This window comes from Periplaneta americana, chromosome 8 (genome assembly GCF_040183065.1).
Source record: "Periplaneta americana isolate PAMFEO1 chromosome 8, P.americana_PAMFEO1_priV1, whole genome shotgun sequence".
NCBI lineage: Eukaryota > Metazoa > Arthropoda > Insecta > Blattodea > Blattidae > Periplaneta > Periplaneta americana.
Window position 1 is genome coordinate 106,018,869 of NC_091124.1, and position 21,141 is coordinate 106,040,009.

A 21,141-nucleotide genomic window follows, 5' to 3' on the forward strand; every position below is an offset into this window, starting at 1 on the left:
CATGTTACTATCATTCCAAGAAAAGCTTATCTTTTACGTATTGTGAGCTCTTGGGCAAGAAAAAACATGCTCCTACTCAATACATATGAAACTAACTTACCTGATTGGTACAGTAATACTACTGCAGTAGTATAATTACGAACTCTAGCATACTGCCATCTGCTTAAGCATGATCTTGATACAAACACAAAGGTATGCTGTGTAATACATAGTGACAAACAGACGCATTCTGTTTCCTCTTGCGAAAGAACTTACAGTGGAAGATATGCTGCTCATACAGTGATGATAAACATTTGCTCTTTCACAGAAGATATTAATTTTATAACCCATGTTTGTAAGACTTTTATTTCTAGTTTTGTTGCATACTATTCTCTCTCTAAATATTGGAACCTTTTTTCAGAACATCCTGTATTACACCACTAAACTGTATCTAAATGGTAGAGGCAAGGAGTACCTTTCGGTTCTTATTGCTAACAGCATCAGATAGCCATGTTAAAAAGCAGAGTTGTGATATCCTTGTGTTAGTTAATGCTAGGGCTTCTCCTTTTCAGGTTAAACCTCCTAGCAATAAGGTGTTTAAAACAAGTTCAATTAAATTATGAATATTCTGATGTTTCTAGTAACGAATATTCTAAACACAGTAACTTCACTATTTTCCATCAAAGTACTAGAGGATTAAAATAAAAAAGACTGATGAATTGATCACTTCTTTAGCATCTCAAAATCATAAACCTCAGATATTATGTATAACTAAACATCATATGAAACAACAGGAAATACTACAACTGTTTTATATGGATATTTATTAGGTTCTCATTTCTGAAGACGTCTTCCAAAAAGGGAGTGTTTCTACTTTTATCAGAGATGATCTAGTATTTTTATTTTAGTATGTTATTTTATGACGCTTTATCAACAGCTTGGGTTATTTAGCGTCTGAATGAGATGAAGGTGATAATTTTTTTTTTATTGGGTTATTTTACGACGCTGTATCAACATCTAGGTTATTTAGCGTCTGAATGATATGAAGGTGATAATGCCGGTGAAATGAGTCCGGGGTCCAGCACTGAAGGTGATAATGCCAGTGAAATGAGTCCAGGGTCCAGCACCGAAAGTTACCCAGCATTTGCTCATATTGAGTTGAGGGAAAACCCCGGAAAAAAAAAAACCTCAACCAGGTAACTTTCCCCAACCGGGAGATCTAGTATTATTTAGTGAAACTGATATACAGGAGAATCCCTCTTAACCGGCACCAATGGGAGCAGGCAAGTTCCGGGTAATTGAATAAGTATTTTTAAAAAATTACCTGTTCCATATTTTATGGTGCCAACCTGTTGAAACTGCGGTTGTACAAAGCTTATTTCTCAGTCACTTGATCATAGCTAAATAACATAAAACTGTGTGGATTTTCTTTATTAAAACATCACTTAAAACACAAAAACACACTAATTTTCGGTTCGAATATTCACTGAACATTAAATTCGTCAAACTTCCTAATGTGGCAACACTGACAGGCCCAGGCTGTGGCAATCCACCCATGCATTCTTTTGTACCTGATAATGGACAGGGATATTCTTTACGATTTTGAAGCACCTTGGATTTCGGTATTTTTCCACCACTTTGTGTGTACCAGCAGCATTTCCGCATACCATAACAGTTACATGATCAATGCAGCCCTTAGATAAGGTTTCCATCGCACACACCAGTGTTGTTGTAGGAAGACACTTCCATAATAAACTAGTCTCGTTGGCGTTATATATTTGTTCCACACTAACATTACTCTCGGACACAATTTTCTGGAACTGATTAATAAACTGATCTGTAGATACTTCGTCAGCACTCCTTTGTTCACTGGACAAGTCTAGCTTTCAGATTCCATGTCTCCCTTTGAATCTGTTAAGCCACCCAGTGGAAAATCCCTCACCTTGCAGTTTCATTTTCAGGTGCAATCCCTTGACTTTTCTTGTAGCATCAGCCTAGAAAGCACATTCCCTTAGATCTTTCAATTGCGAACCACACGTATAGAACATGATTCTTCACAGTGGGACTGATGTACAGTTTTCCGATTTTTCGCAATTTTCATTGGTTCAGTGTTACTTATGAATCACCAGAGTTGACTGTCTTGTTTCTTTATATCGTATAAAGTTGAACTTCTAACTTCATGTTCGTCCATTAATTTGGATCCACTAACTTTTCTCTCTCTATTTTCTCGAGTAATTCAAGATTTTGCTTCAGTGTGAGGATGTTCCTCTTGCACCTAGCGGTAGTAGTCATGATGCTATCACACGAATGAAACTTTTACATGCTGTAGGAACAGAGAATTTCACACTTTCCTATTTGGACTCATCAAACAGCCCTCTCATATGGACTAGTTCAAGTGGTAAATTTAAAGATATCGTCTCTGTACATTGTTTGCAAGGCCCAAGCGGCAACTTATAGATGCTACTCGATCTACCTCAGGGACATAACACATGTTTCTATGTTTTCACATGTGAACAATGTAAAGAATAAACACAATATGCGACATTGTGATCCACGAAAACCACTCACATCTTCGTCAGACTCTTCCCTTTCGCATGAGTGACTATTTTTTTGGTCTATCCAAAAGTGCAGTTGTTTTGGTATTGCCGGTTATTTGGGTGCCGGATACGAGGGATTTTACTGTATCTAATTTGTCTTGAACAAGATATTGAAATCTGTGGAATACAAATTGTTTGTGGGATATCAAATTTAATTATCTTGTGTGTTTATAGGGCACCAATGAGGGATTATAAAAAGTGGATAACTAATTTAGATTCATTATTGAAAAAACTTGATTGAATTCCAATTCAACAGTACCTTCAATCACTGGCCTGTTTGATCATGATGCAGAAATTCTAGTGTTTTCAATGAAAGTGAAAAATTCCAAATTTATGTCAATGAATGTTTTCCAGGCAAGGTGGTGAAAAAAATGTGAAAGTAAAAACATGTGGGTAACTCAGGGAATTAAAATATCATATATTACAAAAAGGAATCTATATTTAATGAGTAGGAATAATGAAGATCCTCATGTTCTTAACTACTATAAGAATTACTGTAAAATTTTATCAAAAGTTATAAAAGATGCAAAGAAAATGTATCTGAATGAAAAAATACAAAATTCAGATAATAAAATTAGAACTATTTGGGATATTATTAAAAATGAAACTACCAGTAATCTATATTCAAAGAAAGAAAATATTACTTATATTAAAATCAATGATTGTAAAGTAGAGAACCCAAAATCAATTGCAAATCATTTTAACGACTTCTATATAAATATTATTGAGAATTTAAACATCCAAGATTGTGCAGCAGATGCTGCAATTGATTACTTAACAGATGCATAAACACGGAATTTATAGGTCTCAAATTTATTCCCCTACCGCAGCAGAAATCATGCATGTGATAAAACATCTAAAAACAAAATATTCCTCTGGATATGATGAAATCCCAAGTAAATTTCTGAAATCTTGTTATGAAATATCTCCTCCGTTAAAATATTTATGCAATTTGTTAATGCAAAGTGGTATTTTTTCAGAAAGACTCAAATATTCAATAGTAAAACCAATATAAAAAAGGGAGATAAATGCACTATTGCTAATTATATATCCACATTATTATTAACAACATTCTCAAAGATGTTTGAGAAAGTTATGTATAACAGATTAGATCATTATACAGAGTTCAACAATATATGAGGGGAGCTCGGAATCAAAATGCGTTATGTCCACAAATCAACTTTTCAGGAGCGTCGAAAAAGTAAAAGCTCCTAAACTTCTGATAAATTTAAAGTTTTGTAAGCAATAACATAATTAGTAGGGGGCGGATGTTGATGAAAAGTCATCTTCTTATTTTTGACATTAGGACGCCTAGTAATATAGAAATACTTTCTATGTTAATATCAGTGTAAACAAGTAATTTCTTATATTGCATTTTTTTTTTACGTTTTTGAGCTAATAGGTCATTCTTATATTTTTTTTGGGTCATTTTTAATACTTTGAAAAACTTTTAGATCATTTGGAATGCATTTTACTTTCTTCTTTACCGATAGGTCTGTTAAATCATTTTCTAATCAAATAGGTCAGTAGTAATTACTACTGAATAAGTGAATAACAGTGAAGTTTGAGTTACATAGTTTGGAACAGACTCTAAAGTCCATCCTTCATTCCTCTGAAGGCTTCACTTCACACAACAGAAGTAATATAAAATGCGTGACAGCAGCTTAGTTTAAGTGAGGACTTTGACCTCTACTGTTCTCTTGTCTTCGGAAGGGATGTCTACTGTAGTAGACAGTATTTTTAATACAAAGATTGCAAGAATGCACGCTGCACCCACAATTTGCTTTGTCATTCACACTCCCTCATCTGGAAGATCTGGTGAAGCGCGGAAGGAGACGGAGAATGAAGGCACTCACATGGACCATCCCTGATTGAAACACATTGTAAACCCTCATTAAAATCTATAGTGTTCCCTTAAAACCTCCATTTTGTTGCGTGTTCTTTTCCTTTATCTTAGCCAAATTCGAGAAAGTTGCCTCCTCTCTCCGAGATTTGCAGGGCAGTCATTGAAACACGATGACTAATTTTTAAGAAGTTGTGATGCGAGTACGGTGAATAATATTTAAATATGAATAATATTTAAATATCATTTTCTTTTAATTTTATGTCATTTTTCCATTAGTTTAAGGGCATTTTAATGATCATTTTAAGTAGATTTTTAGGTCATCAACATCCACCCCCTAATAATTAGAATTGTACACAAAATTAGGTGGCACTATTGTGCAAAATCAACAAAATTATCCAAGCGTAATATTTATATACGAAGTTTCTAAAATCATGGACTTAATTCGTTTTGTTCCGAAATTACGGACTGAAATAGTTTTAGAATGTAGGCTTTCATGGCCGGCATTGATAGGGTGGGTATTTTCCGGCTAGAGGGCCGTGGTCTGTCAGTGTTACAACCAAACGTTTCGTCCACTACTCTGGTGGACATCTTCAGTGGCGTGGTACAAATGTGCAGAGAGATCTGCTGTGTGTATCAGGAACTGGTATTGAGACTGGTAGCATGTCGATATTTAAGGTGTGGGAAGTTGTGGCTTGTCATCGCCGTGGTCCGCACCAGTGGCTTCGGTGTTCTGATTGTTTGTCATAGTGTCTAACCTCCTTAACCATAAGGAGGAAGGACTCAAGGTCAACAAAGCTTGGTATTCAGCCCTCAGAAGCACACACATCAAACCCTTTCTCCAACAATTAGACACTATGACAAACAATCAGAACACCGAAGCCACTGGTGTGGACTGCGGCAACGACAAGGCACAACCGTCCCACATCTTAAATATCGACGTGCTACCAGTCTCAATGCCAGTTCCTGAAATGGTTTCGTTACAAACATATATTCAAAACACTCATTTAAGTGGATTTTTTTGAATTGTGACCACATTCCTTTCCAAAGACTCTTACACAAATGCAAAGTTAACTTTGAAGACAATTATTATATTAAATTATGTTTACCTGTTTTAGCAAGCAACATAGGATGAAAATTTAATTTATTAGACTTAACTGTCATTGTTCAGTTCAGTCTCAGATCATTGATAAGCCAGGCTCTTCTTCCATACACTCACACTCCAATATTTCATCTTCCCCACACCGATCAGATGATCCTTCTTCATAGTCAATAACCTTAACATACAACTGCAGCTGATCGTTGTTTTTCCAATTTTTACCAAATCTTTGTTGCAACAACTTTTTTATATCCAACAATTTTTCTGCTTTTACTTTATTCCTTAATGGTACTAAGGATGGGTCAAACATCTCAATATTTTCAATGGCATGACCTCTCTTAAATAGTGACACTGGACATTTACTTAGGTCATCCATTGTATAAGTATACTCCAATTTCACATTGATGTAATATTTGCTTCCTTTCATTATTTTCCTGAGCCTAGCTCTCTTCATATCACTTACGCCAACTGGCTTTTTTAAATAATCGCGCAGATCTATGAATTTGTGAATATGCCAGTCCTCACCCAACACATGAACGACACCAACTGTACCACAAACATCATGATATTCTTTTGGTGTCAGTATTTCTGCATGTTTCCTAAGGCTTTTCTCCAAAATACCAAACATTCGGACTGCTGGCAAAAAGGAATGCCCTCACACAGGAAAAGTCATATATATTTCCTTCAAGGAATCTGGAGGTTTATTCAACAACCACCAATACAAAGCATGGACAACATGTGCATTTCGATTTTGACCAGCCCAACCGTCAGAGAAGAGTCTCAAGAGGCAAATGTTTCTTTCTTTGAAATTTGTTAGGAAATGATTCAGAGCAGAGCTAACTTCAATCGCCCCTCGTTTTGCCAGGTTTTCTGTCCAGCAGTAAAAGTTGGGAAATGTGTTATCAATGTCACTAATGCACAAAGCATAATAAGAAAGCTGTTGTGCGTAGTATGCCTCCCCAATTGCTAGCTTTGGTAATGGCTGCACTTGTTGGAAGTCAAAACATGACATACTATTCTGAGGATCTTTCTTTATATTTTGTGAAATGTTTTCGCTCTCAATTTATGAGCAATTAACTCAGCTTGTAGTTCCAACTTTTTTTTTGAAGTATCAGCACATTCAATTTGGAATTTCGTCCTGATGTAAAAGCTACAAACATCCGTTGCAGGATTGAATAAAGCTCTAAAAAGCTTACAGCATATTGGAACTGTTTCATCAAGAACTCTAACTTGATACCTGATGAACATAGAGTTTAATTTTTCACCAGCCTTCCTTGGACGACAATTTTTCACCATCCTTCCTTGGACGACATCATTTTGGAAGGGACACAGACATCATTGATCCCAGAAGTCTATCTTGCTGCAATTTATCATGATGATTAAGGACGCTTTCTCTTTCCTGAATTAGGTAGAACGCTGGGATCTGCAGCATCTGTATCTTCCTTCCTTATGGTTACAAGGAGGCTCGAACTTAAGCATGTCAGGATGTTTGTCGGTATATCTAAAAATTTCAAAATTATTATTATATTAGGTAATAGACTATGCAACAAACTTAAACAATATTGCATCAATTATTGCGTGATTAAGTATTACATTATCATAATGGGTGAATTAAGGAGTCAATTCTAACTGATAAACTCATATGTAAAAATGTATGTAGAAAAGTATAATAGACTCACCTGTTTTCTTGTTCCCCTTTTCGTTTCGATGTTCCACTCTTCCGAAGTTTTCAAGCTCCTATAGAGTGCTCCCCAACTGGGACACCTTCTTCCATGATTTTATAACATGCGTAATGCTTAAAATGTTGTAATGAATGCAGCTAATACTCTATTAGCCCTTTCGTGTAAATTCTTAAAAAATGTTAACTCTTTCACTTATTTAGCAGAAGCCATATTAACTAATCCCTTGCCTACTAAAGTCTTGTCAGGAACATGATGTGCTCCCAAAGCATAGCCGTCTAGACATGATGTCTTGGGGACCCTGAACTTTTATTTACAGTTTTCTTTCAAGCTGTCAATTGGAGTTTTTTCAAGCTATTTAGAGGGTTGTTGTATGTTATAAAACGACCTTTCTTGAAGATGGGGAGTTATTTTCCTCTAAATATACGCGAAATATTTTCCAAAATTCGTAACTGTTTGAATAAAAGTGTATTGAAGTTCTGTTCTGCATCCCAAGTGGAATTAATAAAGTTTAAGAAAGGGATTCAGAATCAAGGTCTTGTAAGAGTTATTGGCAGTAAAGTGGCATGACAGAAAAGGTCTGTCTACGAAGCACAATATTCATATGGTCAACATAAAGGAAAAAAAGGTAACAATGAAGAGGAAGAAACAGTGGTGAAACTGAAGGGCATAATAGAGTATAATAACGTTATGTTGTGGCTTGGCCATCAGGTCAGCATCAGGATGAAGTCTTATATCCCTTCCCCATTATGGGAAAATACGTAAAAAAGACTAGGCCTATAGAAATGTTTCCTTCAATATAATCTTTATGGTACTTTTGAGCTTTTCAATGTCTATGTAATTGCATGGAAGACCATGAAGGGATGCAAACCCAGGAAGGAAAGGATCTATACAAATCTTCGACTAGACCTGGAAGCAGACATTTTATAGAGCATTAATCTTGCCTAACTGCAGTGTTAGTGAAAGGGGAGAGGATGTTGGAGTTACGATGGCAATATTACAAGCAAACTGTTGGGCTCATTCTCTCCCCCCCCCTTCCATCATATACCTACCACCCACAGAAAAAGAAGCCAGCAAGAACCTGCAAAGTTTTCAAATCTCACAATAAACAAGTGAATCGTGGGAGTGCAAACAATATTTTGTACTGGAGTCCTTCGAAGCTTGCCGTACTGTACATGTAAGCAAATTATGAGTATAATATCACAATTTGTAGTAAAAGACTCGTGTTTATTGCAAACGATCTCCACCTACCTTTAAATGCCACTTACCGCACACTACCAACTCACTGTCCGCATGTGGGGATTTAAATAGAGATTCCAGGCAATAAACCCATCCTTTTAAATCTTACTGCATGGACTTAAAGGTAGCAACAAACAAACTTTAGAAAAGAGTCAACAATGAACATTTGTTAAAGACAGGTGGCGAATTAATTACGTTCATTCTGGTTCATTACTGCTTTCGTTAGAAATCTTAAGTTCATGAACTTAACTTGGTTTGATCCATTCAGGGTGATGGACACAATACGTTCTGAATCAGAAATTCGAATTCAGGCTGGCTTTAAACAGGCTAAAAATGTGAATTGCAACAAATGTCAAGTGTAGCATGATGAAGTGCCTCTAAAAGAATGCAAATTCGGAAAAAACGCACTTTCGATAAAATGTAGACTTAACGCATTTTGATTAGAGCAGTTTGGACTTAGAAAACAAAAATCGACAGAGAATGCTGCTTTTAGGTTGGTGGATGAAATACTAAATTCTTTAAATTCGAAATTACATGTTGTTAGAATTTTTTGTGACTTGGCTTAAGCATTTGATTCTGTAGATATATTAGTAAAAAAATTAAAGATTAGATGTTAGTTAGGTTTACATCTTACTTATAAAATAGAAATAAAAAATTATAAATAAATATATCAAATAGTCACAAAGTTACTTAGGTATTCAGAATTTAGAAATATTGAACATGGAGTTCCCAGGAATAAATTGAGGTCCATTGTTTCTAGTTTATATTAATGATTTAGCCTTAACCATAAACACTTTATCCTATGTCATTTGTGATTTCAAGCAAACAATATGATCACTTTATAAACACTTCTAATACAGTGCTAAATCTAATGAATGAATGGTTTCGTGCAAATAAACTAGCACTCAATGTTGATAAAACTAGTGTGTAGTCAAATTTAGTACACACAATAGTGCTCACGTTTCCTACAGTATTAGATTAAATGGAACTCATCTCAAAGAATTTATAAGCACAAAGTTTCTTGGTTTAGATTGGATAATCAATTGAACTAGAAAACAGACATAGAATGTATTACTTCTACATTGAGCTCTGCCTGTTATGCATTAAGATCCTTATCTTTTATTGATGATATAAACATACTTAAAATGTCATAATTTGCATATTTCCATACTGTAATGAAATATGGATTAATATTCTGGGGCACCTCGTCTGAAGCTAAACACATTTTTGTTCTGCAAAAGAAAGCTATAAGAATAAAGGCTGGTGTGCATAAAAGGACAAAATTGAGAAATCTTCCCTACCTTGTGAGTACATTCTTTCCTTAATGATGTTTTCTATTAAAAACGAGATACATTTAGTATTAATCAAAACAATAATTTTAATACAAGACATAAATCAGATCTTTATCTACCCTCTGTTAGTCTAAGATGTTATCAGAAAGGAGTTCACTACTCATGTATTATAGTCTTCAATGCACTGTCTAATTATCTTAAAGCTTTGAAGGACCATGAGAAAAGGTTTAGAACATAATTAACAAAATTGTTACACAACTGATGAATTGTTTATGCTTATAAATTGAATTAGTGTACTTAATATGAAATGTACAATTTTGTACAGCTCAACTAAAATTATGCTTGTAAATTGAATTAATCTGGTTACTATATATTGTATATTTTTGTATAGCTTAACTGATGAATTGTATATGCTGTAAATTGAATAGTAGTCAACTGATGAATTGTTTATGCTTATGAATTGAATTAATCTACTTGATATGAATTTTACAATTTTATATAGCTTAACAAAAGAGATTTTGAACAAATCAGAATTTTCAAACATGACAAGGGCATTAACATTTTTTCTATTGTCTAATACTTTTATTCTAATTTTAAGATTAATGTTTGTAGGTTGTGAAGGAAATGAGGAAACATTTAGGGAATGCATAGTTCTTGCTGTCTGTAGATGAAACAATGGACACTTGTGGTCGGCACATGGCTCATATAGTGATTGGAAAATTGGATGCAGAGGGTTCTGGAAGATCTCACATGATTTTTCGAAACCACTAGATACTACAAACAATGGAAGAGTGGCTCGTGCAGTAAGGGAAGCTCTGAGTAAAGTATATAGGCCTATGTCTACAAATATGCAACTGAAAATATTGAATTTTAAATGGTATCAAGTCCAATTATGAATTATGAATGTAATCTCTAGTTTGTTTCTCAAATATATTAATTTGTTAATAGGTTAATAGGGTAGTTTAAAGTTTGTTTTTATCTACAACAGAAATTGATATATAATGCAATTACTCCATGCTATGAATTGATAGTGAAATTGCATAGGCAAATAGGAAATATCATTCTGATTGAATATGCACTGGAGGATTTAGCAGGGTGTTTCTCTTCAGGAGAAAAATATGGCAGAACTCTAGGTAGAATATATTATAACGTATGGGAAGATGATTACTGGTACTGACCATTGCACGAGAAATTTGTCGTTTTTAACCTCCTTTTCCTCGAACTCAAGATTTTCAATGTCTAAGTGAAGTTCAATGAAAAATAATGTATGTATTTATTTACACTGCAAGTGGGCAAGCACCCGGTGGCAGTGGTATATACAATATGCATATGTTAAAAACAAAATAATTATTAACACATCTCTTGGTTCTGTGATGAAAAATGAAACAAAAAAGTGACAGAACGTTCTGCCAGAAAAAAGCAGTGTATATGTACCTGTGTTGTGTATATGCAGGGTGTATCTATATATGTGTCCATAAATGTGGGGCCGTATTCCTGACACCAAAACGTAACAAAAAGATCATGAACATGGGTCCGCAAACCCTTCGTTAGGGAATTATGAAAGGAATTTCCTGTAGTGACCCCGGATTATGTAATTCATCTCAAACTTGCATTTTTCCCACTTTCTTCATTACAGTTGGTCATGACATTTATTTTGTTTTGTCTGATTGCCTTTTGTTCTGTTTTGTGTTATTCACAGTAACAGTCATCACATCACAAGATGTATACAGTGAGAGAAATGACGGATATGCACTACATTTATGGCCTAGCAGATGGGAATATGGTAGCAAATTTGATCAAATCTGTTAACACCCCAGGACATTTGCACAGAGTACGGCAAAGCATGGAATGCAGGCTCAGGGCATGCAACGAAGCAGGACGAGGTCACTTTAAGCAATTTTTGTAAATGTGTGTTGTTAAATATATCACATGTACCATTACCAATAAACCCATAACTCCCTAACGAAGGGTTTGCGGACTCATGTTCATATGAACATTTTGTTACAGTTTGGTGTCAGGAATATGCCCCACATTTACGGACACATATACAGATACAACCTGTATATTATAAAGGGCAGTCAAATGAAAATGGGTGCATATATCTCACAATGGACAAATTGGTACCACTGGAATTTGAATGCTGAACTGACATCTAGCAGCGACTCGCGAAAGCACAGTTACAACCTCTGCATACACACTAGTCATTCATTTATTGTGCTGAAAGTGAGGTTTGAGATACGTGTTTTCGTCCAACATCACTAATGGCAGCAGGTAAACAAGAACAGCGAGGTATAGTGCGTTTTTTTAATTGTTGAAGGGTAGGAGGACGAGTAATTTATCTTCGCATGTCTGCTGTTTATAGCGAACACAGCATGTCATGCTGCAAATGGCAGAGCCAACAATGAAAACACCGAGAAAGTCCAAAGAAATACACACAATTTCCGGTAAAGTCACGTTGACATTCTTCTTTGATTGTAGGGATCCTCTGCTTGTTGAATTTCTCGAGCATGGGGCTATAATCAATGCACAGCGTTATGAAGAAACTTTGCAGAAACTGAGATGCGCCATTAAGTCAAAACGCTCTGGAATGCAATCAAACAGCATTATTCTTCTTCATGATAAAGCCTGCTCACATACTGCCAACTCCGTGAGGAATGATTCAGAGATTTGGTTGGGAAACGTTTCGATGCCTCCCACCCACCCCACAGCCCAGATCTCTCCCAATGTGATTTTAACATTTTTGGAGAGTTGAAGAAAGACATTCGTGAACTTCGTTTTGCATTGGATAAAGAATGAGTGACTGGGTAAACAACTGGTTCGGTAGACAGCCCACAAGCTTTTCAAGAATGTGATTGTCTTGTCTTGTAGTGGGACAAATGTATAAACAGTTTTGGAGATTACTATTGAGGTAATAAATGTTCTTTATTTTTATTTTTTATTTTCTTGGGTTATTTTACGACGCTGTATCAACATCTAGGTTATTTAGCGTCTGAATGATATGAAGGTGATAATGCCGGTGAAATGAGTCCGTGGTCCAGCACCGAAAGTTACCCAGCATTTTCTCGTATTGGGTTGAGGGAAAACCCCGGAAAAAACCTCAACCAGATAACTTGCCCCGACCGGGATTCAAACCCGGGCCACCTGGTTTCGTGGCCAGACGCGCTGAACGTTACTCCACAGGTGTGGACAATAAATGTTCTATTATACTTTCTGGCATCTGATCCGTTTTCATTTGACTGCCCCTCATATATATATATATATATATATATATATATATATATATCATCATCATCATATCCTTCACGTATTAGACCGTACAGGATCTGTTACGGTCTCATGTATATATATATACACACATACACACACATATGCATAGTGACTGAAGACCATATTTGAAGTGAAAATTAAATATATATATATATATATATATATATATATATATATATAAAATATACATATGCAGTCAAATCTCCGTATTTAATGAATACTGTTATAATGATAAACCCCTCTACTGCGATTAAAAATACAGTTCCCAGCATAAAATGTATTTCTTCAATGTAAAAATTCCCCCGATATAATGATATCCTCTATTGAACAATACACTTTAATGGTCCCCAGTGTAGTATTTTATATTTTCTCTCTCTATGATAAAGCCCAGTAAAATGAAATTTTTGTCACTAAACAATAAAGTAAGGTATGTGATCTTACTTGATGGGGAATCAAAGTTTAACTGACCACTGCACATTTACTTTGGACATCCCTTCTTCTTCTACCACCAACCCGACATTGCGCTGTAGTGCTGTGCACTGATCTGACATTCTGGCATTAGCAATCCAGTCGCTGTGATAGACGCAGTATGTGAACAATGGCGAGTTCTTCAACCCAAAAACAGCTTGGAGCAGAAGTTGGATATCATTCAGGATAAAGAAGCAGGATTGAAACAAACTGAGGCAACTAAAAAGCATGAATTTTCACAGTTGAACAGTGGCAACTTTTCTGAAAAGAAGGAGATAGAAGAACAAGTTGGTTCCAATGCTAGGAGAAAAAGAATAAAAATGGCAACCTTGTAATGATGTCGATGCTGCTCCTTTCAAGTGGTCCCAAAAACAGAGAGTTGAAAATATCCCTATCAATGGCCCTTGTTACGCAGTCAAGTAAAGAAATTTGCTTCATTGTTAGGAGTTCAAGACTTTAAAGCAAGCAATGGGTGGTTGGTGTGATTTAGGGATCGTCATGGTATCACTTTTAAAGCTGTACATGAAGAAGAAAAGTCTGCACTAATCAATAAGTCGAACCATGGGTGCGAAATTCTTATGAAGAGCATTCTTGAAAAAAATGCTGCAGAGGATGTTTACAATGCAGATGAAACTGGCGTATTCTTCCAACTGCTTCCTGAGAAGACTAGCCTTCAAAGGTGAAAAATGCAAAGGGAGGAAAGAAGTCTAAACAAAGGATTACCATCACGCTGTGCATGAATCTTCCAGGAACCTTAATGCCCTTAGTAATTAGAAGAAGCATGAAACCACGATGTTTTCACAATGTGAAAAGCCTGCCAGGTACAGTAAATTTTCTATTCAATAGCCTTGTAAAGTACTGTACTGTATCTCATTTTTGTTAAAAGCATTTTTTCATGCTGATTTTTTTTTTGGTTTCAGTTGAATACACTGCTGATGGGAAAGCCTGGATGATGATGGGGACCATTTTCACTCAATAGCTGCAGGAAGTAGACAAGGAAATGAAACAGAAAAAGAAAAAAAAGTCGCGCTCCTTGCGGATAACTGTGCAGCCCATAATCACCTTTCAGTGCTGGAAAACATAGAAGTGTTCTATTTTCCAACTAATTGCACTTCAGTTTTATAACCTCTAGACATGGGAATAATAAAATGTTTCAAGGGTTACTACAGGACCAGGCTTGTTGAGAGGATTTTAATTAACATAGAGAAGATCCTTAATCCTCACAAAGTCAAACTTAGTCATGCCTGTGAAATGATTGTTGCCAGCTGGTCATAAGTAAAGCCTAAGACAGTACGGAACTGTTGGAAGAAAGCTGGCTTCTCATCCCTTGCAGTTAGAAATGAAGCCAATGAAAGTAGTTGCACTGAGGAGGACATTAATTCATTGTCTTCTGCTCTCACCATGTACAGTGTTAAGTTGGGAAAGAGCCTTCCTCCTGCAGAAGAATACATTGCTGTTGACGATATTTTAGTTTTCCTGGAGTCTACAGAGGAAGATATAATTGCTGAAATTAGAGGGAACCCTGATGACCAAGAAGAAGAAAAGGAAGAAAATGATCTGGAGGAACAAGTCACTTCAACTATAACTCCAGGAGAGACAGTAACAGCATGTGAATCACTTCAAGAGTTCATATCTAGTGTTAGTAATATTTCAGAAGAGTACAATATTCAGTGTCTTAGGTCGTTGTGTATGTCAATTTCCGTGAAGATAGCTCTGAAAAAACTGACATAAGTGAGTTCTTTAAAAAAAAATGTAGGATAGTACAACAGGCAGTGTGTGTATTACTTCAACAGTTTATATCTAGTGTCAGTGATGTTCCAGAAGAGTAGGCTACAGTATTCAGTGTCTTTGGATATAATAAAGTCTTTGTGTGTGTCAATTTCCGTGAAGAGAGCTCTGAAACAAACTGATATAAGTGATTTCTTTAAAAAGTGTAGGACAGTACAATGGGCAGCATGTGAATCACTTCAACAGTTCCTATCTAATGTTAGTGATGTTCCAGAAGAGTACAGTATTCGGTGCCTTTGGATTTAATAAGGTCTTTGTGTGTGTCAATTTCCATGAAGAGAGCTCTGAAACAAAGTGACATGTGATTTCTTTAAAAAAAAAAAAGTAGGACAGTACAATAGGCAGCAAATTAAGAGGGTTTCATTGACAATTTTTAACACTTTGTATCATAATATACACACCGAGTAAGCTGAATAGAAAGTCTTACCAATTTAACTCTCATTTTTAAAACTCTCCTTATAATACATCTCTCTGTAACAATATTTTTCTTTATTCCCCTAAATATCGTTATAGAGAGATTTGACTGTATATATTTACAGAGTACCGGTACTAAGAGAATAATTAATTTAATAAATTGAATATATGGCTATTCCTATAGGCCTACTGTTCAATCACGTCAAAAATTTGTTTCAAAGTAAATGACTTAGTGCCTACTTCAATGCTTATCATTCTCGATAGTGACTATTTGCTTGTCTATTTTAAGTTTTTAGCACCTATTGCGCCGAGCTCTAGTGATAATATAATTAGCAGAGAATTGTGGCATGCAAAATCGCCTGATTTACATCTGTGAAGAGCAGTGGAGGGGAAAATGTACGAAAATAATCTGCATATCTAACAGAATAGTTACTACAAGATAACAATCAGGCTACAATAGCCAAAATTACATCAACTGAACTTCGAAGTGTGTCCTAGAACTGACTCAAAAGGTGCCAATTGTATGATATCTGGACTGCAATGACTTAAGGACATTTTCAGATTCTCATATAAAAGTAGGAGTGAATTTACTGAATGGATTATTCTGTTGCTCATACACCGTCATCAAACAGTTTCTACTCATGGAACTTGCTTGCTTTTCAAGAGCATAGGACTAACATGAGCAACTTGCAAACATAGACTCCTGTATATGTAGGCTATATTAACATTTATCTCTTTCCACATACAATAATTTAATGGTTCACTTCTAATTTCTTAATAAGCAATTGTCAGCATAAACTATGGCTATCTTATAGCCTATAGGCTATATTAGTCTTCCATTATGCCTGTTTTTGAAACTGAAAATACATTCAAAATGAACCTCCAAAGAAAAAAAGTGATTCTTTACCCTGAACTGATACAAGAAATGCCATATCTCATCTATAACATAAGATTATAGTGCGTACCCTGGTGAACACGAACTGCTTCTGTGGTTTAGGGCTTAGTAACGTAAAAAATAGCCTCAGTTCAGCATGTCAATTAGGCTTATTCTAAATCAACATTTTCTGTATGCGAAAAATACTGGACAGCAAAAGAGCTAATGGTTTTATTACCTACTAAGAACTCAGCATTAGTTAACAGCAACAACAACAAATCAACATTTTTGGCATATAGAAACATGGTGTTGATCACACCATTTCATTCTAGTGCCGAGGTAATGAAAGCATGGAGCTCTATCCCTGTGCCCTCTATGTGCCTTCATGGCATCTAAAGGGAAATTTTCCTTACCTTATTGGTTGGATAAATGAACACTTAAGTATAGTTTCATGTGCAAATGGAAACTTCAGTATGTGATAACATCTAAAATTGAAACTAATTCATTTAAGGATGTATACAGATCCAGGAACAAAATTTGGGCCACCTGAATTGCACTGAGCATGCGCAGTATGTTATAACTGGAACTTGGAAAATTCAAGTGGCCCAAATTTTGTTTCTTGGTCTGTACAACTGCTTACACAACTGAATATAACTCTGAACAGGTTCACATTCTTTCATAAAAATATTAAAATACAAAATGCAATCTATACCTACCAAACAGCAATGCATCACAGATTTATATCAACAGCCCACAATGTGTAAGTGGTGCACTGAACACCACTGTACTATGTCAATATACATAGAAATTTAATTTAAATTAAACAGGTTAAGATGTGAAGAAAGTAAAAATAGGCATATTATGTGAAATTTATTCCTTAAAATTATGCAGAACTCATGCTGTAATAATACCGAACAGTATTACAAATTATTGTTTGGTCGAAAACAGGTGTGAACCTCAAAAATGTGATACCAACATGGAACCACTTATGAGGCAACAAGGGCAGAGATAATGGGGTAGGGTGGCCAGTTCCTTTCCCCCCCTCCATTGCATACTTCGCCGATTAGCTACATATTACACTAATCAGTCTTAAGAAGTATACAAACAATTATTCTTCCTCAGACTCATACCGTTATGTGAGATGTACTGCCTGATATTATATATAGCCTACATATCAGCCAGAACCTCAATCAGAGATATACAAATTATTATAAACATGTAAAAAGGGCCTTAGCTAAAATACAATGGGATTTGTATATGATGCAGGACACGAAATAGTTGTAACTGTAACACACATTAACCAATCTCAGGGAATTTTAATTAATATAGTGGGCTCGAATTTCATGTTCAAAATAAAACAGCATACAGTAAATGCAATTAGCAAGCATTATGATTTAACAAATTTACTTCGTTAAAATTTTGGACTAGCTATTCTAATACTAGAGATCACATAATGTAATATAGGCCTACTGTTATGTTAAGTAACATTTTCAGCATGTAATCTGCAATAATAAAATGTGAACAAATCCTTATAATCAATTGCGATTCTTTCCACACATTTTGAGAACACAACACAGGTTCAAATAAAAATTGTTTGTCAAATGGTCAAATAACAAGTGTTAATAAAAACATTTCTACTGATAATTTAACATACATTTATATTCTGTGGAACATAATAAAATAGTTATAAAATCTTGATCACCATTTGAAACTACAGTCTCACTAATTTTGTCGCAGAGAATAAATTGCTCTCAATAATGACCTTCTTGAATGTAACCTTTTAGTCTACCTGGCAATGGGAGCTTCTGTATGTTATCCACTCTGGTGTACTGGCGGATGACAAACCTGCAGAGATACTGGAGGGATCTCACTTGGGTAAACCGGGACACTGGTTTTGCTAACCTAACAGGGAATGCTGGATATCCTGGTGCTCGTGGTCGAGAATAACAAAACACAGCAGATTCAGAGTAGGACATTGAATGATTGATAAGTTCCACAATACTTGAAAAGCCCTCTCCTCCAGGTGTTGTGTAGAAACTGAAGAGACCATAACTGTGTTCAATCCGAGTGTGAAAAGTCTTCCCTGAGCTGCGGAAACTCACACTTAAAAGATACCGGTCTGCTGAAGAATCACGCACCAGAAAAGCACCATCGGGGAGGTCCAAAAGTTTTTCTTCTGCTTCTTCCCTTGAGATTGGTCCCCAGTACCAACCATATTTAGCCAGTTTAAACAGTTCGCACGTTAAACTTCGGGATGTGGGACTAGGCATAGATTCTGATTCTTCACTAATGGCATGTCTGACGTCACAAGGTTCATACTGTACAATACCGCCACCATCTACATTTAGGACAAAATTATGGGCGTCACTATAATCTGGACGTTTTGTTTCGCAGTCACCTTTTCTGTTCAGTCTTGTTACGTCTTTCCCAGAGTCTATATTGCTTCTCAATGCTGGTAAGGATGCTATATCGATGTCAACAGAGACATTTTGGGGTATTTGAGGTAACATGCTATGAAATCTGCATGTAGTATTTTGAACAACATCAGGAACTTTTCTCACTTCGGACAGTCTTTCCTTCCCATCATGAAGACATGTCAGGCTTACTGGATTACTTCTTTCATGACTGCCTGAACTAGTAATGAAGCGAAGTGGTAGTGGCATTGGACATACTGGTCTTACGCCTCCTTTCCCCTTTCTTATATTAGAAATACTAAATCCCTCACTTTTAGACTCCTCTCTAAGAGAGAGGGAATAATTATTGGAGGGCTCAGCACTTTTGATGGTGTGCTTTGATTTACACTTTATGGGTCTAGTATTAAGGTTTGTATTAAGCTGAAATCTCTTTTTCAAACTTTTAAAAATTCCGAGTTTATGTTTATCAGGCAAAGACCTTCCTACACACATACACCTCTCACTATTTCCTTCGTGAGCCGTGTCTTTTCTAGGACAAGAAACTTCTGTGCCTGGTGTTTCGCCATTTGCATCTTCTAACGTTTCACAGCAACACATACGAGAAATTGGTCCATTTTGCATCCCACTCCTTCTCGCTATTGTATCTTTAATGTAACTAAAACTCACCTTCCGCATTATTTTTGAATCGTCTCCAGTTTGAGAGTTTAGAGCCATTGTTACAACGAATTAAGATTTCCTAATAAACACTTTTCAAACATAAATATTGCCCCGATATATGACCAAAGCATTTTCAGCTTTCTTATTTCTCTGACTTTCAGTTAGAACAGTGTGCCCAACTATTGAAACACGTTCCGCTGCGAAGACGCGCCAAAAAGAAAATAGCAGCAAAGGTAACTGTTGAATTGCGAAAACGCCTAGGCTACGTTACAACAACCTGTTGTCATTTAAGCCAGGTTCAGACCAACGAGCACAGAATGCATAGAGTAGATATACCTAAACAGCTTTGAGGTGAAGCCGCTTTTGTGGACAGTCGCCATTATGATGCTACCAAAACATTGGGCTCCCGGTTAGCACATGGGCAGTTGATTGTGATGTTGCATCGTTGTTTTAATTAATAAATTAACTAATTTCAATATGCCTACATGTTCTGCTTATGGCTGTACAAACAGGTTTTCAAAAAAAATTCCTGGAATAACTTTCCACGGGTAAATATGCATGTGTGAAATGTACTTATTACCGGTAGGCTAGGTACGGTAATGAATGATTTAGCCTAAGTTAGTCGGTTAGATTCGTATTGTTCACGTATTTGTTTGATTAAGAGAAAGGATTAGTGTATTGGTATTATTGTAATTAATTTTTATAATCACTAAATCAGACACGCTTTGTAAACTTAGCATTTACGAGCGAAGCTAACCTAACAACGCAAGTTGGAAGTTTGTGTCGCGTGCTATAGTAAAATGGGTGTAACGAGGTTTCTCTTCAACCGCATGCACGTATTCGTTTGATGAAAAAGAGTGTATTAATATTATTGTAATTAATTTTTATAATCACTAAATCAGACATGCTTTGCAGACTTAGCATTTACGAGCGAAGCTAACCTAACAACCCATGTTGGAAGTTTGTGTCGAGTGCTATAGAAAACGGGTGTACCGAAGTTTCTCTTAAACCGAATGCACGTATTCGTTTGATGAAGAAAAAGAAATAGTGTATTAATATTATTGTAATTAATTTTTATAATCACGAAATCAGACTTATGCTTTACAGACTTAGTAGCTTCATTAACTCGGTCGTGAACTGACTTGACCCACTTGGTAATAAAACTTCACTTTTGTTCGCCGTTATAATCTAATTATATACTATAAACGAAGAGCCTATCAAATATTATATGGATCAACCTATAAAAGTAATTATTATAGGGTAGCATTTTTATTGGACTAGTAGCAAAATAAGGTCAAACTGTTATTTTCCATTTTTATCATTATTGTTTGTTTAACCTTCCAGATTATCTATTAAATACCATACTGCAATTTGAAGAGCTGCCAATTTAAATAACCTGTATATATGTGATTTATCGATGACAGTTTCGTAATTTTTGCTAAAAATACGTGCATAGCGATTCTGTATTACGAAACAAACAAGAAAGTGTGAGTCCTACAAGAAATTAGGGACATATGGAATTCTTATTATC

General features: G+C 35.7%; 1 protein-coding gene across 1 annotated transcript; it reads right to left on the reverse strand.

Moving 5' to 3' along the window:
* Positions 1 to 10,986: 10,986 nt before the first annotated feature.
* On the reverse strand, positions 10,987 to 19,793 carry LOC138704921 (uncharacterized). Its single transcript, XM_069833323.1, has one exon. It carries the CDS (start codon positions 19,665 to 19,667, stop codon positions 18,291 to 18,293), a length of 1,377 nt encoding a protein of 458 aa, XP_069689424.1. The 5' UTR covers positions 19,668 to 19,793; the 3' UTR covers positions 10,987 to 18,290.
* Between the last annotated feature and the right edge of the window lie 1,348 nt (positions 19,794 to 21,141).